This window comes from Ursus arctos, unplaced genomic scaffold (genome assembly GCF_023065955.2).
Source record: "Ursus arctos isolate Adak ecotype North America unplaced genomic scaffold, UrsArc2.0 scaffold_29, whole genome shotgun sequence".
Taxonomy (NCBI): domain Eukaryota; kingdom Metazoa; phylum Chordata; class Mammalia; order Carnivora; family Ursidae; genus Ursus; species Ursus arctos.
In genome coordinates, this window is record NW_026622974.1 from 16,704,260 (window position 1) to 16,725,053 (window position 20,794).

At 37.3% G+C, this 20,794-nt stretch overlaps 1 protein-coding gene across 3 annotated transcripts in view; it reads left to right on the forward strand.

The window, feature by feature from the left end:
- ZNF451 (zinc finger protein 451) overlaps nucleotides 1-20,794 on the forward strand; it is an 82,459-nt gene that overhangs the window by 1,073 nt on the left and 60,592 nt on the right. For 2 of the 3 annotated variants that reach the window (XM_026507156.4, XM_057304005.1), the window contains exons 2-3: nucleotides 6-89; nucleotides 8,663-8,743. In XM_026507156.4, the coding sequence (XP_026362941.2) occupies nucleotides 6-89; nucleotides 8,663-8,743 (165 nt within the window). Of the gene's footprint in view, nucleotides 1-5; nucleotides 90-8,662; nucleotides 8,744-10,220; nucleotides 20,550-20,794 lie in introns of those variants that run through there. The other variant, XM_057304006.1, reaches the window with a different exon arrangement.

Genomic DNA, 20,794 nt, shown 5'->3' on the forward strand with positions numbered 1-20,794 from the left:
TGTAGATAATAGAGTCTGCCCCCCCAGCCGGGCCTGAGGCATCTGAGGCAACAACGGATGAAAATGAAGATGACATTCAGTTTGTTAGTGTAAGTAGCAACGATATTCGGTTTTTTCCCAGAATGCCAAACCTATGCGTGGCGAGCCATTGTGTGATTATACCTCACCTGTCCGTTCATCATTCAGCAGCTAGGTGTCAATGTCTCGCAGGTACTAGACACTGGGGAGCATGGCCTAGGATTAGGAAATTTAGCGAAAAGGGCTCTCTGAGCACCTACAGTGGCCACCACAAAGACTGTGCCCGAAAGGACGTGTTACACATTTAATCACGCTCCTCGTGCCTTCATTAGCGCCATTTTATACTTCATCTCGGCAAAGTTCTGGTCTCTTAAGGGTGTGTTTGGAAGAAGGGCAAGAGTGTCCTTTAAAAGATGACCTGCAGGTTAGAGGGAAGGGAGCGCTGATGATGAGAAAGGAGGTAGAAAGCAAGAAGGGTTGCAAGAACTCAAAATCTGAGCGTTCTGTAGCTTCATAACATAAAGGCAAATGGCTTGAAGACTTCACCAACCTCTGAGATCATCGTGTTACAGCATAGTGCAAGAGTTGATGTTCATAATGAAGATCCCTGCATCCCTAGGAACACACGTGGTTTTCAGACTTCCTGCCCTTTGGGACAGTGGTCTCTTAAGCATTAGAAAGTGTAAAGGTGCGGATTCCTGGGCCTCACTCCACACCCACTGAATCAGAATTTGAAGGTGGGACCCAGGAATCTTCACTCTGGAACAAATACAAGGACCTGTCAATCTGTGAACCATGCTTTGTAAAGCCTTGGTTTAGGGGGAAGGGAGTCATGGTGTATTTTGGGATGGTTTTCACCCAAAACTGTAAAGTTTTGCAAAGGCTCTGTTTAAAGTGGTATCTTAGCTAGCTAAAAACTTCTTCAAACCAGTGATCAGTTGAGGTTTGCTGTTAAAGGTGTATAATTTTTCTTTAATAAATTGTCAGATGTGTATTTGTGTTCATTGATTTGGGACGCTTTGTTAAGCTAGTTAGTAAATGATATCCTCTACATACCCCAATATTAGGGCCATTGTAGTGATCCACTGTTGTATTATGGTTTAATGGGTTTATTTAGGAGTCTTTCACAATATTTTATTTTTTATTTTTTGGCTTTCTCCACCATTGCCAGTGCGTATTGTGGTTTGTCCTTTTATTTCAATTCCAGTATAGTTAAGATACACTGTTATATTAGCTTCAGGTGTTCTCTGTCCTCATTTTAAACTTAAAAGGATTTTTGGGATGGGGTAAATTGAATTGTATCCTACCCCTTCTTCACTGTGGACTAAAGTATGTTGGTAATGGTATTCCATGCTCCTTAGGACAAATATTTCAGGTTTCTGAGTATTGGTATATTTGGAGAATATTTATTTTGATACTTAGTTTATAAAGTATGTCATTCCTTTATTTGCACAATGGGCCTTGCTTTGAGAATCACAGGTGGAATTAAAAAGATTTGAAAACATATTTTATGGTACTTGTGGAACAAAAAATTATAGTATAACTTTTTTTTTAAATATTTATTTATTCAACAGAGATAGAGACAGCTAGCGAGAGAGGGAACACAAGCAGGGGGAGTGGGAGAGGAAGAAGCAGGCTCATAGCGGAGGAGCCTGATGGGGGCTCGATCCCATAACGCCGGGATCACGCCCTGAGCCGAAGGCAGACGCTTAACTGCTGTGCCACCCAGGCGCCCCTATAGTATAACTTGTGATTAAGAAGCTTAATAAGGTATTAAGCTGAAGTTTAAAATATTCTTAATTAATTTTAAAATATCCTTTTAATTTAAATTTTTAAATGTAAAGAATCTATATATCTTTGTATGAACAATAAAAAATATACAATTAGTGTATTGTGTATTTATCTCAATCCAACATCTTCTGTTTATCCCCGGGGGTTGGCAAATAAAGGTTCAAAGTTCTGATAGTGCAAATGAAGAAGTAAATTATATATAATACATTTATAATTATAATACTAGAAGAAACCTATTAAAAACATTTCTTCTACATTTTTAGTGATAACACTTAACTGATAATGAAACCTTAATTCTATTTCAAAATAAATTCAGAGACACAACCTTCTACTTACTGTAAACTGATCTTATACTTGACTCCTTCAGGTAGTGCTTATGCAGTAAAGCTAACAAATTGTTCTCTGCTTAAGATTTCTTCAGATAAAAAAGGGTATTAATCATGTCACTTCTTGATTTACTCTGGTTTGAATTTCTTAGTTCACTCTCATTAATCTAATTTTCCCATCTTTAATCCATATGGTGGCACAGCAGTCTTTGTGGTTTGCAAAAAATAGTCTGGAACCAAACAGCATGCTGAAGGAAAGGAATAATAAGGATGTATAGGTGCAAAAATGAGTTCTTTAATTTAAATTTTGTTGAAATGTACGTCCAGAGAACTGCACTATTTGTAAGTGCACTGTTTAATTTTGTAAAGTCAATAACTGTGTGATCTCAGATGAGAATGTTACCATAACAAAAACTTCTAATTTAAAGATTTTGCTCTCATTTTCTGTTTGGTAATATAGGTGTGTCTCCACCCACCCGCCTGCCTCGCACCCCATTGTTGGAATGTAGAAACCTTTGAAATCTAAGAAAACTTTCATAAACTAAGATGGCATAAAGTGAAGAAGCAATTGCCATTAATTTATATGGAAAATTTTTTAGCATTTCCGGACCAAAAACATAACCTCTTTTCAGCTTTTTTGATACCTTAGGACACACCTTGCTAACGGATGCAAAAATTAAATCAAGATACCGTACAGTGCTTGCAGATAATTCAAAGCTTTGGCAGTGAGATGCTGAGTTTAGTTCCCAGGGAAGAAGCTTGGCTGTGCTACTCTTGCTACTTCGGGTGCATGCTGCCTCTATAATGGCTTGCAGCAAGATAAACACGTACAGTAGTTTGGCTTTTCGTCTTTTTTGTATAAGCAAAACATCCTCTTCAGGTTTCCTTCAGTTAGTGAAAATGGGTACTAATGTAGGTTTTTCATTAAAGTGAAGCGGTGTGAACGCATGCTTTCCAAGAGTGAAAGTACCTATCTGATCCCTTATTCACCCACCATCTTTCTGTCTTTGAAACTGCAGATATTTTAATTTGCTCCCAGAAAACTATTTTAGCTACGAGCTGATGACATTTTCACACTGCTACTTTAGGTACAAAGATACAAAACTGCTGAGGCAACCTATTGTAATCTTGGTAATAGCACATGAGACTTAGGTCTCAGCCAAGGTTATTGGTATACTGTGAAATTGAGCGTGTAGAACTAGTGACAAAAATCAAGGTGTAATTTCTTAAGCAACTTTAGAAGCACATAGGTGAAATGATAATACTTTACAGTAGAAAGGGGTCATGGGCAAAATATCAAGTTATCTTTTGGCTGGGTGTCTTGGGCCTGTAATTAGGTCAGTAAATAAAAATAATGTTGGACCTCATGATATGCAGAGTCATGAAGTAAGTACTCTGGAACTACAAAGATTGATTGGAAATACATCCTACCTATAAGTGTCCATATTTCAATGTGGGAGATAAGATAGGTGATGGCAACTGCGTAAATAGTTCTAGGAGAAAGTAGTTTTTTTTTTAAAGATTTTATTTATTTAACAGAGATAGAGACAGCCAGCGAGAGAGGGAACACAAGCAGGGGGAGTGGGAGAGGAAGAAGCAGACTCATAGCAGAGGAGCCTGATGTGGGGCTCGAACCCAGAATGCTGGGATCACGCCCTGAGCCGAAGGCAGACGCTTAACCACTATGCCACCCAGGCGCCCCGAAAGTAGTTCTTTTATGAAAAGTACATGGTGCTATTAAAAAAAAAGGCAGACTTGTTGGCATAAATAACATTCAATATTTGTATTAAAAAGCATTTTGAAAAGAAATAAGGAAAGGCATCAAAATGGGAAAACAGGATTACGTGTAGTTTTGGAGGATAAAAATTTTTCAAGTAGGAGAGGAAAGGGGGGGACGGATAGTGTAGATCTTCAATTGTAGACTATATTTGAACTTAAAGTAGTCAGTTGGGAGCCATTCAAAATTTTTGAACTGGGTTAAGACTGCAGAAGAAACTATATCCCTAACTTCTGTTTATTGAAATATATCAAACACATGCATTATATTTAAGGTTTATGCTCATATCCATATTCTTTGTATTAGACTGAGGTAAACTACATTTCTTGTAGACCATATCTTAGTGTATTGATATTATTTTCCACTTAAACTTGACCCTTGAGCAACACGGGTTTGAATTGCGTGGATCCACTTGTATGCTGATAAGATTTTCACAGTACTGTAAATGTATTTTCCATATGATTTCCTTAATATTTTATTTAGCTTTATTGTAAGAATACAGTCGATAATACATACATCATACAAAATATGTGTTAACCAACTGTTTATGTTACTGGTAAGGCTTCCAGTCAACAGTAGGCTTTTAGTAGTTACATTTTGGGGGAGTTAATATGTAGATTTTCAGTTCTGTGTGGTAGGAGGGAAGGTCAGAGCCCATAACCCTCATGTTCTTCAACGGTCAACTGTAGTAGGTAATTGACGTCTGGCTTTATACGAGAATCATTTTTCTGATAACAGGAATAGAAAGCTTTTTGTGTCATTAAACAAAAAAAAAAAAAAATCATTAACTTAGAATATTAATTCAGCTGTGTTCCTAGACTATTTTGCTTGTGCCTGTGCTCTTGGCCCTAATTGTGTGGCCTTGGGGAGTAGAATCCTTTGATTCTGTTATTGGTACAAAAGGGATGAGAATGATGGTTTACTGGTTGATGGATGGAGCAAATTCAAATTAAGTACCTTTAATTGGAGGACTACATGCCTTTATACTTGTTAAGAATATAAGCAGTCATTATAAACATTTTAAGAAATCGTGTTTGATATTTATATAATAAACATTCTTTCGGGGGAATTAATAACTTATTTTTTGGTTAGTGTCATGAGTTATTCAGAGTTGGGGACAACAGCAGGAAGTCCTTTTTCTCTTATTGAAGGAATACAAAGTATCTCAAAAACTTAGGTAATAAGGCATTGATTTAAAATAGTATGTAGAGTTGGCTGGCTGGCTGGCTGGCTTAGTCGATAGAGCATGCAACTGTTGATCTTGGGGGTGTGAGTTCAAGCCCGATGTACGGATTGCTTAAAAATAAAATTTAAAAAAGTAGTTTTTTTGGTTCTTTTTTTAAGATTTTATTTATTTGACAGAGAGCGCTCAAGCAGGGGGGTGGCAGGCAGAGGGAGAGGAAGAAGGAGGCTCCCTGTGGAGCCCGATGCTATGGGGGGCTCAGCAGGACCCTGGGATCATGACCTAAGCTGAAGGGAGAGACTTAACCCACTGAACCACCCAGATGCGCCCCCCACCCTGCAAATAGTAGTAGATACACTTTGAACTTAGCCTCAGAATTGTAATGACCACACAGCCAGTTATGTATTTAGAGAACCAGGTGTACCTCAGTTAGTTTTCTCATTTGATAAATGGAGTACCAGTAATAATTCATTGTTTCACCTTGTAAAGTAACTGGGGATTAAATGAAATAATGTATATGAAAAGTTCAGCACACTGCCTGTATAGGGCTCAATGACAAATGTTATTGATTAGTAGTAAAATAAATGGAATACTAAAATGTTTTGATTCTTTAAGTCATTATCGTGGAACTTTTCCCATATCCAATGAGAAAATTAGCTAAAGTGTAGAGTGTTTGCTTATAAGTAATATATTTCTTTGGGATAATTCCCTATTCTTTTTAACTCAGCTTCTGCCTTTTTGGTGGTCTCAAGTACGTGTCATCATCTTCTACCACTCTTTCACTTACAACTTCACAATCATTTGTTGAGTGAATAAGTATTTTAAACGACTCTTGCTTTTTCTCATTTTTGGATTTTCTGTCTTGGTTCTTTTTCTTTCTTTTAGTTAGTGTGAATCATATGAAGTTACTGTTCTTCAGTAGTTCAGAAATGGTTGCATATTAGTCTAATGGTTCACCCCAGTAGTAAATTTCTAGTAGTCTTCTCTCATCATTCCCTGCTCTTGTCTTTTCTACTATTGATGCAGCTATTTTTAAATCCCATCAGTGACCATTTTCCTTATTCCGGTTTATTGTTTTTCGGGGGTTTTCTTGTTTGTTTTTTCGCATTCTACTTTTTGATTTGTATTCTGCTAACTTCTTTCATATCCCTTTTTTCCCTATCTGTTCATGGAAGCTTTTGCTGCCCCACCTCTGTGTATTTCTGATAACCTGGAGATTTGGTGTGCTGTTTCTGTGGATGTAATAACAGTTTGTAATGCACATTTCTTGAAGAGATGAAACTTAAGATGATTATATGAACAAGAGAAGCTATCGTATTGGGGCACCTGGGTGGCTCAGTCGTTAAGCGTCTGCCTTCTGCTCGGGTCATGATCCCAGGGTCCTAGGATTGAGCCCCGCATCGGGCTCCCTGCTCAGTGGGAAGCCTGCTTCTCCCCCTCTCCCACTCCACCTGCTTGTGTTCCCTCTCTTGCTGTCTCTCTCTGTCAAATAAATAAAATCTTTAAAAAAAAAAAAAAAAGAAAAAAGCAGCAGCAGCTATCGTATTTTTCTTCTACTTGCTTTTTGGATTGATTGTATGATATTGACCATAGCAGTGGTAGATTTTAGTCTTAAGGTAGGTGATTCATCTCTGTTGATTGTAATTGGAAAGCACTCTGGCCCTCTTTTCTTCTTTTTTAAACTTCCGTTTTTACACCTCAGGCAGAAATCTTAATTATTTACTACATGATCCCTGCACAGAAGTTCTGCTCTCTGGTTTTATCTTAGTGGCCAGATGAAACCTATCTGAAAGGATAGCAGTTTTCTGCTTGGGGAGAAGTTGTAGCCTAAGAAAGAAACAAGTTATCTTTGAGACTGGATGCCTCTTCTCAGGAAGAGGATCTTTAACTAGATCTTAGCTTCTGTCTTCCTGACTCTAGTCTTTTTCTGTTAGTTTTTACACTGAATATATCACTTTGGTTTGCCAACAGTCCACTTTCTACATGTTTAGAAATCTTTCCCTCAGCTGAATTCGCCTCCTGTGTTCCTTACTCTTGTTCTCAACATACTAGATTTTTAAAAATAATATTCTGTACTCATGGCCTTTACTGCCTCTTTTTCTTTTTTAAGATTTTATTTTTAAGTAATCTCTATGTGCCTCTTTTTCTTTTTCTTTTTTAAGATTTTATTTTTAAGTAATCTCTATGTGCAATGTGGGGCCCGAACTCACAACCCCAAGCAAGATGAAGTTGCATGCTCTCCTGGTGCCCCTGCTGCTTCATTTTCTACTTAATTTCTTAGAGCCTGGCTTGTGTATGCTCACTTCTTTATTAAAAGTTGCTCTCAGGCGTTTTTAAAAATGTTGTTGCCAAATTCAGTGGCAGTTTTTTTGGTCATCAGCATTTTGGGCCACATTGGCATTAGCAACTTTTTGTTGAGGTTTTCTCTAGCTTCTTTGAATTTATGCATTCCTGATTCTTCAATCCCTGATTACCTGCTTAGCAGTTCTTCCTGAGTCCTAAAATTCCAGCATTTTCTCAAGAACCTTTTAAAATCTCTTCTTTCTCCTCTTTGCTCTCTTTGTTGGCTCTATCACAGTTTCAGTTTAGTCTTTTAGGGGAGCAACTCCCAAATCTGTTTATCTAGCTATGTTCATACATCCAGATTACAGCCCTGCATTTCCAGCTATCTACGAGTTACTTTATGTACCACTGGTACATCAGCCCATTATGTCTAAAAGAACGTCAGCTTCCTGTTTTCTGTATTCCAGATTTATACTAAAGGCATTAGTATCCTTCTAGTTGCCCAAGCTTGAAACTTTAAGGACTTTTTTGATTCCTTGTTATTGTTGGGGTTTTGTTTTGTTGGGGGGGGTATTTTTTATAGCCAATCTTTTTTTTTTTTTTTTCATTATACCCATGTATTCTCTTGTATGTGTACCACAACGCCATTCTCTTTGCCATTATTTTAGTTTTGTGTTATTGGACTGATTAATTTTCCTGCTTTCCCCACTCTTCCATACTTGTCTGTGTGATTAGTCTATTTAAAGCACAGCTCTCATGTTTTTCCTGTCTTTGTATTTATTGACTCCCTTTTGTCTATGGAATAAAATCTAGGCATTTAGGCCTAGCATTCAAGGCCTGGTCTATGATGCAGTTTGTATGGTTGGAAGCAGGATGAAGAATTGGGTTTGATGTTCGACTATAGGAGTGAGAGATAAAGCTGAGCTGTTAGTCAAAGAACTGCATGTTTTTGAGCTTGGTTATCTAATAGATAATTAATACCCATTCCATCTAAAAAGCATTGAATCATACTATGCTGTCTATGTCCTTGTAGTAGTGTTCCTTTATTATTAATAATCCTTTCCTTGAAGAATCAACATTGTCCTAATATTCTACCGAGGTTTAAACTCTTAGATCTTATCATTGTTTCTTTCATGTATCTGATTATTTTTCTCTGTTCTGATTATTTTCTGCCACACATAGTCTCCCTCTTTAGAGGAATTTTTGCCAATCCCATTGTTTTAAATGACTAGTTTAGTTTGAAAAACTGTACGTGACTTATTAATTTGCTCAATTCTTTCATAGGAAGGGCCGTTAAGACCTGTTCTTGAATACATTGATCTGGTCAGCAGTGATGATGAAGAGCCTAGCACCTCTCATAGTGATGTAAGTACATTATATTTGATTTGCATTTCTTTCACTTCTGTCTTATAAGAGGCATTGCTTAAAAAGAGTTATCAAGTCGATGATGGCTGTTTTTAGGAGCTATAGTACTTTAGAGAATGGTCCATTTCTGTACAATGAACCACAGAACGTGTCCAGTGAGTCCTTGGCCCAAAATATCTCCTACTTCCAGTTTTCTTTACTTTCAGTGAGGATGTGAAAGGATAACACAACACAGGAAAGTTCTAAGCCTTGAAGATGGTATCTGATAAAAGGAAAATGGAATAAAAACTGCAAGATTTTTGGCTCCTTGTGTCCTTCTCCCCTTCTCCTTTCCTGTTTCTCCTCAGGTGCCATGTATAACTGGATCCTTTTCTTCCAGAACCATGTGGCTACAGAAAGTTTGTTTTACCTTGAAGAAGGATATGTGAAGATCCTTTAGGAAATGGAATGTGGGAAAGGGGTTAGGGGGCATAGTGCTTCAGTCGTCACTCCTTTTAACCTTGCCTATCCCTCACATATTTAGAGTTTTTTTCTCTTAGCTGTGATTTATTGGTTGTGGGTTTCACCCTTAAACCAATACCTCCCTTACTCTGAGAATCAAACTAGCCGAGCCTTTTGTAGCAGTCTTGTCTTTCATTTGTCTTAGCCCAAATTTCTATTAATGGGCTGTTTTCTTGAAGAGTTAGAGAACTCCTGGCTCTTGTTCAAGGTGGCCAGAAAACTTCTTTCTCTATGATAACGGGAGATTGAGACTTGGACTTGGAATCAGGTTTTAGTCTGAGCTTTACTCCTTATTAATTCTGTGACTTTGGATAAATTAGACAGCCTTTAACTTTAGTGTCTTTATCAAATAAGAGTAATACCTACCTCACAGGGTTGTTGTGGGGACAAAATGACGTAACAAATACATGTGTAAGCTCCTTGGAAACTACAAACAATAAAGTAGGACTATGCGACTGGGAAGTTTTGTTATTCATGGAGAGTGAACAGGAGAAAATTTTAAAGGGGCTTAAAAGTGAGTCTGCAAGGGGGACTTTTAGAAATATTTTTTTGTTCTCAGTGGAACTTTTCCCAAGTTCTCTACCATTTTTAGCTTCTACTTGTTGACTTACGTACATTGAATGGGATTTTTTTTAAAAAGATTGTTAGTTACCAATAGTATCACCACCTCTTCTTATTCTATCATGAGACCAAGCAGCAGGCCAGGATGGCACCACTTGCATTGGGCTTATTTTCACTCTCTTTTTTCATAGACAGAGTGCCACATTAATAGCCATAGTTGGTATTGGGTTTTTGGGCAGTGAAGCTTGTGGATTTGACTTCTGTGATCCCTTTGCTGATGCATCTTTCATTGTTGTTATAATAATTTAAAAAATTGAGTTCTACTTACTGGACATACATCTCTGCACTTGAAAGTTAACATATTAAAAGCATTTTTTTTTCTTCCTTGGTTTTCTTGTTCATGTGGATAACCCAGAGAATGCCTGAGTCTAAGGTGCCATCCTCTGAGAATCATCGCCCAGAAATGTGCTCTAGCTGCAGTGTTCCTCTTCCCATTGGAGACAGCAGCTCCTCCTCTGGGAGTTGCACCAGCAGTCCACAAAGGATAGTTTCTCAACCTTCTTCTGTTGAGAACCCATTGGAGAACCAGAGAAATGATCAAAATAATTCAGATATTAAGATCTCTGAGACAGAGACACTTAAACCATCACAAAATTATCAGACTCTGCCTTCATCTCCAGTTCTGGTCCCCCAAGAATCTTTGGCCTCTTCAGAGGTCAAGGAGGATTTACCTGTAGAGTCTTCTTCAGCTTCACAGCATGGACAGGATGCCATCCTTTATCTTCAGACACAAGTGGCTGAGATGTCCCGAGTGATACGTGATCTGCAGTCTAGGAGCTGTTTTAGATTTCATCATTCTAGGCCAAGTGAGAACTCCTCAGTGCCATGGGACATCTCCACCTCCAAGGATGAAAATTTATCCACAGTTGATGAAGAAGCTGACTGCAAATCCCCCTCAGCTGATGACAAAGGACAACCAACTGACCCCAGTCAGTCTAGTTTCACAGGTCTTTTGAAAAGAATGGAACAGAGAGGTGTTATAAAGAGAGTAACGTTACAATCTGAAGCAGAATCGTGTGAAGGGAAACCTGATTATGTGACCTCTAAGAAACGTTTGGTTCCTCCATTGCATCCTCTTCTGAGAATTGCCACCACTGAGGTTTTTAAAGACCCTGCTGATTGCCATCCTTCTTCCTTCATGGGGCACAGGGTATATCCTGTGGCCAAGGATACCTCTCCTTTCCAACCAAATCCACCAGCTGAGGGCCCTATTGTAGAAGCATTAGAGCACAGCAAAAGAGGAAGCACAACATCTCCTCTAGATTCTACCTCAAAAGAAATGGAGGTTATGGGTTGTAGATTCTACCATGCTGCTTCCATTGCAGCCCGGGCTGCTAGCTACATGGCCTATATGACTCAATATCAGCGTAAACTCTGGGAAGATATGGAGGATCTGGTTCATGACCCGGAGTTTGATCGTGGAAAAGCAAGATGTATAATATCTGATGGCATGGATGCAGGCCTTTGGCAGCTTTGTACTACTAGGGACATAATGGATTCTGTAGTTAGAGTTATGGCAATGGCAATAGACTACAGAAGACAAGCCTGGCTCCGACTTACATCTCTCACTAAGAAAACCCAGGAGAAGATCTCACACTTGCCCTTTGATGGTACTTCCCTCTTTGGACAAGATGTGAATGCTGTTGTTGCAGAAGAAAACAGTATTAAAGAAAATGACTATAGAGACCACAACAAATACTATAACCAGCATCGATACTTTTATAGTCATGATCAGAAAGCACATTATCACAATAGAGGGTATTCCAAAGGAGATTGGTACAAACCTCGAAACCACCCCTATAGATACAGAAAAAAGGGAGAATCTCCTGAACGCCATGGGTACAAGAATTAATAGCCTGTTTACGTTCAACAGCATAGTCATCCAAGATCCTAAGTATTTTACTTGCTACTCCCACTCAAACAGGATCTACAGGTAGGAGGTCACCTCAGAAACTGATGCATGTCTGGAATTACCACAGCTAACATTTAAATTCTAGACTTTTCAAATGAAGTATATAATAAAGAGACTCATGTTTTATTGGCCAAGTCAGCAGTAGAGACTTTCATCTAAGTAGGGTTGGACAAAGGTTTTCCCATTATTTCTGGTCCAAAATAAGTTCAGAGGAGGGTACTCAGGAATCTGAATCCTCTTGTGATTAACGAAAAAAATATAAAGATTTGTTCCTCAGGAAAATCTTACTGGTAAACTGAGGACTAGCCGATTTGGGGTCTGGAAATAACCTGCTATTAGATCTTTGCTTACTAATACCAGAGGCAGATCCTTCGTTTTTAGGTCATCAGTGCTTCCTTGTTCAGGCTTCAGCTTGTCAGATCTTCACCAAATGACAAATCTGTTGTACTCTGTTTGTGTCAGGATGATCAACTTATCAAGAGTCCATACTACTCTCAAGCTCTCTAAGACTTCAGAATCAACCATGAAGCGTATGTCAAGAACTGGAATACAAATCAAATTTTGCCAAATCCAGTTTGCTTCCAGTAGGATGGCTAGATGTTACAGGTCTACTGTGGACACCAGCTGGAAAAAGACTTTCCTACCTGTAACATCTCTAGAAATTTTGACAGTAACTATCTTTATCGAGACTGATGGCTACCGTGTCATTACCACTCAGAGCTACATGTGAGAGAATTCTTTGTTATCATCACGCCTAAGTCTTTGACCTATCAAGCTCTCAGATATAAAGAAACTGTGAGACCCAGCCATGGTGTTCTCTCAGGATATTCTGGGCCTTTCACCAAGATGACCTTCTTAAACCTACCTTCTAAACAGTTAACTTTTTTGAGCTTGATAATTCATCACTCTAAACACAAAAAAGATACGTACATTTTTAGTGCCCTGGATATAAAGGATGTTATACCATCCAGGCATGCAAATCTGAACTCTTGTAAGAGAATTCCAAACATGCCTGACAATCTGGTCCTCTTATTGTAATAAAGAAAGAGGGATGCCATCAAACTGGATGATACTGAGAATCCTTAAGTATTAGAGTATTACTGTGGATGTCGTAAAGAGAACATCTCACACAGCTCTGTTTCTGGATATCTATTTAAATGATGATATCCATTACAGATTTCTTAAAAGTCTGAAATCAAGACTTCAGTGACATGTTCTTGGTTTACTGGTCCCTTAATCTAGTCAGACTCTAATCACGAGAGATGACTTATCTTTTTGCTCCCAGTTGGTTCCATTAGTAGTTCTTCGCAATTCTGGAACTGGCAGCAGATACCTCAGTTGTATATCCCACAGTATCTTTTTAATCTCAAGGCAGTGGCTGTACAGTATACCAGCCCTACATCCTCGTTTTTTTGCAGCATGACTTCAGAAATGGAGAAAGTGTCAAGTTTGAGGGGTCTGAATACATCACCTAGTATTATTTGCTTGGCAGCCAAAAAAATTTTTTTATCAACAGACTCAAAATTTTGTAACTTGGTTTGTCAGACATCTGCATATATTTCTTCTGCTTAATCAAAATATTTTGGGTCTATTGTTATTGGAATATAACACTGTTTTAGGGTTCATGTGGTTTCTATTTCTTGCCATAGTTCTTGCACAGTGGTGATTGACATTTTCCCTAGTGCCCCACTTTTTGATGGTTGAAGCTCATCCCCCCTCCATTGTAACTATCTTCACCCTTTTTACTACTTTTCTTCTTCTATTTGTGCTAGAGGTTGAAGACGCAAACATCCCTACTTAGAAAAAGCTATTTTATTTTGTCAAATAATTTCAGAGTACTGTATTGGTCTTATTTGTAGATTAAGCCTAAACAACAGGCTTGATAGAGGAAATCGTCTTGCAAATTTGGTCAAGTCATATCTAGATTTAACGGTTACCTTTATTTTTGTATATTTCCCACAGTGTTTTACTTTTACCTTTTTTTAGGTCCGTGCCAATGGTATAGAAACTCTTTCAAATTAAACTCTAGAAGAGCATTGATTAACTACTTGAAAAGAAACAAGGGCCTAAAAAATCATGATATATATCACATCAGTCAAGCAGTCTCAATGTGCCCTTGACATGGCACTGTAGTTTCTTTGATGGAAAGACTAGTCACAGGTGAACTTATTGGAGAGAGACCTTGAAACTGTTCTGTGTGGCTGCACAGTTGTTTCCAATTAGCTAAGACTACTTCAGACTGTTCCCACTTTTCCATTTCTCCCCTTTCTTTCCCTGAATTAGGTGCTGGGTCACAAATGTGATGACTTTTGAGGTACTCTTATTTTCCAGAATCCAAAACAAAATAAATGATGCTCGAAGACATAATTCTCTGAAGCTGCTTGGCATTTCCACTTAACATGCTCCTCCTTTTAAATTTTTTGTTTTTAATTGTGGTCAGAAAAAAGACAACATAAAATTCACCACCTTAACCATTTTTAAGTGCACAGTTTGCTAGTGTTAGCCGTATTTACATTGTGTAGCTCCTCCTTAAACATTTATAAAACAGCGTTGCTATTCTCTTCCTCTTGTGTTACGTTGCTCAGTACTAAAGTAACACCGCTTTACCACTCTCTGATTGATAAGCTCAAGCATCTCCAGAGAATTTTCCTAAAAGTGGAAAGGTTATTGGGGAATCATCGAATTGTTGATCAAGTAGATAACTTCTGAAAGGCATTTGGCAGTTGAGTGAGGACTGTCAGAATGTGGTAGAATGGGAACAGCTTTTAGGTATAGATAGTCAATCTCTTGATTTCAGAAGAAACGATATCCTTAACCTATTTATTTTAAAATCTTTCTCTGGCATACTTGAACGATGATGGTGTTGTAGAACTAAAAATGGGGCCTCGATCTAGGGAGACAACCCCAAAAGCGTATGGAACTCAAAATGAGATAATAAGTTTTCATATTGTGCCTGCCACAGAATTCTCCATTAGGTGAACCCTGGATGTTTAAATATCTCTAGATTTTCTAGGAAGCTTTGGGATAATTGCAAATTTAATGATTTGGCTCAATGGGGATGCGTCTAATGATCCTTTTTCTTCAAAATGTTATTTCTCCACTAGACATAAAATGTATGTGAAGACAATATGATTTCTTGCAGTTACTGTGTACAGAGAAACTTTCCATTGTTATATGAAGTGCCTTTTTAAATTTCACCCTATTGTTTAAAACTTAACATTTTGATGTCTTGCATATGTTATTGGTGATATTTATGTGAGTTCTGTACAGTGATATTTTTTAATCTTGTAGTTTGTTCATCATCTGTACAATTGCACTATCTAAATGTACTCTCCTTCTGAATGTTAATTTGTTTTCTTTATAGCACTGTTGATCCATTTCAGAAGGTTGTAGAGTATGCACGTCCCCCTTTATTTAAACAACTTCATAGTGGTTCTTTTTAGTTATTAGTGATTGGCTCAGTATCCTGAGCATTAAGGCAGCTTTGTTTTCTATCTGCATGTTCTAGGTTTTCTGATTGAGTCATTCTGTCTCATAACTAACCTTGTTCTAAGCCATGGTAACACAACTTATATTTGATAAGTGGATGTGTTTACTTGGTAAGAAGAAACAAGGACATTAGGAAAAGCAGTAAATTTGCTGACACTTTATCCTTTCTTTTTAAACAGTGTGACAGTTTCCTTGTCAGTGTAATTGCATTTAAACTTGTTTTTTTTTAACTGTGTGGCAGCTTCTTTATAATTCCATTTATTTACTTAGGCCTCAAAATGACATTTTGAGGAGAACATAAACTCTTTCAGGATACTTGGATACTATTTAGTATATTACATTAGTACTTTACTAATAATTTACTGAATGATACCTAAGTGACCTGATTGATAATGTCCTTAAGGGCCCAATACATCAGGATAACCTCTCAGGTAGTAAAAATGAGGAGGTTGGCATAGACACAGTCCAGAATCCCTTCTAGCTGTAAAATTGGATACAGAGTTAAGTGACATGGATAAGCAGAGTTAAATGCCACATTCACTATTCTTGAGGATATAATTTAGTGGGATTCTGATGAAGGTTAGAAATTATGGACTACATCTTTGTAGAAATAGTTTAAAGACTGCAATAACTGAAAACTTTTTTTTTTAGCAGGCATACTTTGCCCCAGACTTGTACTGTTTTCGGTTTCCTTGTCTTTTGAAATTTACCATTCTTAATGTTAGTGGCTAGTCCAATAATTAATTGTGCTATCTGTGTGGATCTTACGCATGTCATTCAGTTGGCCAGGTCCATTCTATATAGTTTTCATTTGTGGATACAGAACTCAATCAATTCTTCTGTCTTTCACTTAAGAAAATATACAGGTGGAAATTATTATTTAACTGATGATCACTATTGAATGCAAATCTTTTAGTTATTTTTCCAGAAATAATGAGTTTTGTAAGCCATTAAAATATTCTTTTATGGAATTTCCCTTCCTGGATGAATGATGAGAATATTGTTTTATTAAATCTTTTTTCCTCCTATTGATTAGTGGGATAATATTTTTGTACTCCTTTGTGTTTTTGTTTGCTTGACTTTATAGTAATGAAAACTTTTTTATAGTAGTGTTTGGAACCATTGAGATATCTTATTACAGGAAATTATGTTTGCTTCCAGTGGGATATATCTGGAAGTGATCACAGTCCAATCATGTCCTTTTGATGTTATCATATTAGTTATTTCATTCTTTATATTGATCTTTTCTTCCCCTTTATGTAACACCTCTTTCCAGAGGATGTCTGATCTTCCCTTAATCTCTTTGATGTAGATTGTATTTTTTATTCTACCAGTAAATACTAGCCAGAATTTTGATGGGCTTTGTATTTGTGTACTTAAATACAATGGCCTCAGCATTATTGTAAGAGATTTTCTAGTTTTCTCTTCCGTCCTTTTTTTAAAAAGCAGCCAGTCCAGTCTCTGGAACTGTTATTTCCTGGATATTGAACTTTAATCAGTTTTTAATGCCTTCTTATTTAATGGTAGTCTTATTTTTCTCATTTTGCATAGTTTTCGCACAAATGTATTACTACATATGGTTTATGGTTAATTGTATCTTCTCATAAAAATTCTAAGCCCATCACCATGAAGTTATAGAACAGTTCTGACATAGACTGTACCTTAAAATTAACCAGTTTTCTCTAGGTCTTAAGGGCTTTACCTATTTTATTGAGATAACTGTCTATTTCAAATGATCTCTTGGATTTTCTGATGCCTTGTCAAGAATTCAACAAGAATTCTCAGGTTGTACTTTCTTTTAGGACTTCGGAGAGCTCTCAAGTTGTATTGAGTTTTCTAATATTCCTAAGTATATTCCTTGGTAGCAGTGAGAGTAAATGCTTTATATCTAGTCGTATTTTAAACTCTCCTTTGATCTTAAATGCTTCAGGTGTCATTATGAGTTCTGTTAGTAGTCTCTTTATAAGACCTATTTTCATAAGTTATTGTTTTCCATCACCTATCTATCATATGCCTTCTCGTCATTGCCTGTAAGAGTAGCTCTGTTACGTCATTCAGTTTTGAGGACTACAGTTAGACCTCCCACTTTTATATGTGATGGCTGTGTTTCAGACTACTTAATGTGCATTTAACACTAATATCCTGTAATAACTATCATGTTGTGGTCCCTTTATCTGTACCACTTTTAATTACTAGGGCAACATGATGTGGGTGATTGTATGCACTGAACAAACTCAGTGCATACAAAGAAAGCATTTTCCAACTCAGTCTAAACAGTCTCGAATTTTCAGTTCCATTTTTTTGAACATATTTAATTACATTAAACATCCTGCTGTTAGGTGTGCAGCCCTTCCTTTCTGCCTTGGTTCAAGTATAGTCAGTGTTTAATTAGCCTCATTTAGATTCTTAGCAAGAGTTGCATGCAGCTTGGTCTTTGTCTAATGGCTTATAACAACTCCTGTTTACTTTCATCAAAAATATATTTTGCGATCTTGGAAGCACCTTGATAGCCTTGGGCTTAACGGTTGCCTTTCTGCATAGGAAGGAGGTAGAGGAGAGAATTTTAATTTATAGAGCTCACATTTACTATCCTGTGCGCTAAAAGTTATGAGGCATTCTTGAGGAATAAATTCACCCTTTTTTTGCAGATGAGGAAATGAAACATCATTAAACACATTGCTCAAGTAAGTGGTGGAGCCTAGCTTTTGAATATTGACTTTTTTACACAGTCTCAGTTTAGCATTGTACTAGGCTGCCTCTTTGTATTTTTCAAGGCTTAACTAAAGTCTTAACTTTTCTGATAAGCTAATTTGACATATACTAATCTTTTTCTTCCCTAAATTTTGTGGTTAGGGCTGTACTGTCATCCCTTAGTACTTGATGTCTTATATTAACTGATTCCTGGTCATTTCACTTGTCAGACCAACTAACCTCTTCGTTTTCCCATTGAGATTAACTGTGTGGGACTAAGATTGTTCTGGATGTATTGTCATTGGCTTGTTTCACATATTCCATTCATTTTTGGCACTGATCATTTTAGTCAAGGGTCTTTTTGCTTGTTTTTCTTTTTTTTCTTCTACCTTTTTTGTTTGTTAAATTGTTTTGTTTCAGATTCACACTTAAGGGTTTTTTTTGTTTGTTTTTGGTTTTGTTTGTTTTTTGTGGTTTTTTTGCTGGCATCTTTAGGATATTGGCTAGGAAGGAAGGTGGAATGGTCCAAAGCACATGGTATTTAAATTCTAAGACCTTGATCTGAGTATTAGCAAGTTACTTATTTTCTGAGCCTCAGTTTTCCTACTCTCAAAAGAGGTAATGCCTGGAAGTAATTTGAAATTTCAAAAGCCTAATAGAGATTTCTTTTCTTTCATAGGTGTGCTGTTTCTACACAGGTAGATATATTATAACTGTGGGATGGTATTGGATATAAATACAGATACATTTTAAGATGTATATTTAATAGCATGTAGTAGTTCATATCATCAGATCATGTTCCCCTTGTTTACAGTTTTTAAGACTCAACCATTAAGCTATATTACAAGCCCATCAATGGACTAAGTCATTGAAAGGCATATTTAAAGTAAAATAGTCTCTTTCCTCAAGTGCAGGCTAAGAAATGCTCATTATAAACAATAAGGAAATAAAGAGAATGTAGAATAAAGAGCTAGGTTATGTAGGTATGTGTATATGATTTTTGATGGATGCTGTTTTGTCACTTTGTGTATGTTGGCAACAGTCTTCTATCATAGTTTTCAATACCTGTGTGCAGGCAGACACTGAGAAAGGTCTTGGGGAACCTGGAGCTAGTAAAAGATGGTATATTCTCTTAAGGGAAAGAAATGCCAATACGACGTATCTGTCCTGTTTAGAGGAAAGCCTGCATGATGTTGGAACAAAAGAGGGAGCCCTCTAGAGGGATCAAGGAAGCTTTTCTTACTTAGCAAATACTTGAGCTGAGGTTCGCAGCATGGTTGGAGAAGAGATAGTTGGACCAGTAGAGAATCAGGAGCTGGGAATTGAGATGAAATCAGTGCATACAAAGACATGTGGAGCATTGTGTCTGGTTTCAGAATCGTAAGGAACAACCTTTATGGGAGACAGTTGGTGGAGATTAAGTTGAAGAAAGAGGATAAATTACCCATGAAAATGTATTGGTTCCAATTTATTCAAAGTGTACCAAGTCTGTGTAGCTATTATTTGTAAGGTTATAGAAGTAGTCTGTCTAGAGTTCGCTTTGTACCATAGTCCCCTGTGGCCATCTAGAGCAATTCTTTTTCTTCCCTGAACTGAGCCAAAGGAAGGTTTTCAGTCAGTGCACCTCTAGTCCCAGGGATAGCTCTGGCAGTGAAAAAGAACTGAGACACTGGTAGAGAACAACTTTGAAGATGAACAGGATGATGACACTGAAGTGAAATGTGGCAGACCATTATGGGTATACAGTTGCGTACTTCAGGACTGCCTATTGGCATTGTGTCCTCAGTGTAGCTAAACGTGGCTCATTTCCCTGTACATTGGCTTACAGATAATTTGAGGGTAGACTTGGGGAAAATGAAGATATTTCTAAAAATGTTGCTTCATTGGAGTTTGGAGGTGTTGTATTGAAGAAAGACCTGTGAACCTTGTGCCAGTGGTATCTCCAGCAGCACCCAAAACACATTTTGTCAACTTCCTGTTTGTTTTTTTCTGTGATTTGAGTTTCGTTTCTTGCTTTTGTTGCCACTTTCACCTTTTCTCTTTTCTCTTCATAATTCATCCTTTTTCTTTCTGTGCCGGAGTTATAGCAGTGGCACTCAGGGTTAAAGTTACAACTCCCCTTTGCAACTTCAGAGATACTTAAAAATTCTCAAGTTCCAAATATGTTTTTGTTTTGTTGTGTTTTTGTTTTTGTTTTTTTATGGTCCTGTACTGAAGGAGACTCAAAGTCATTCTTCCTAGGAGGGGATTTTTATAAGTATAGGTATTGGCATTTTACCCAAAAGACAGTACAGGAGGAAGAATCTTGTTTAACAGACTTGGTGGTACTAGCCTTCTTAACTGAGTAAAGTACAGAATGGGGTATATCTGTATGTATGTTTTTTAAGTTTGCCATATAAAGTAGATGTTCTGTGTACTTTGTATTTGTAAACAATAACCAGTTGGGGGTGGGAAGATGATTGCTTTGTACAAAAGGGTTGTTTCCTGGTTCCAAAGCTTTGCTGCTGGAGATGGTAAATAAATATTGTACTGCTTTGCTGTGTTTATCCCTTCTGCTCTCTCTGTATTTGAATATAAAAAACTTGAGAAAAATTGTTGCTTTTCAAAATGTTATTTTGGGGTGTGGTTTGAGCCATAGTTGGGCAGAAGGGGCTTCTGGTAAATAGAACTTCTGGGAGTGCAAACTTCAGACCAAACTATGGACTACAGCTTTCGTATGGGCAGTAATAAGCAGGCTTTGAAATTTGAGTTTGTATGGAATAATGCAGTTGTTTGAGGAATTCTGTTCAAACCGAGTGCACTGGTCAGATGGCTTGGTGTAATTAATAATTTACAAA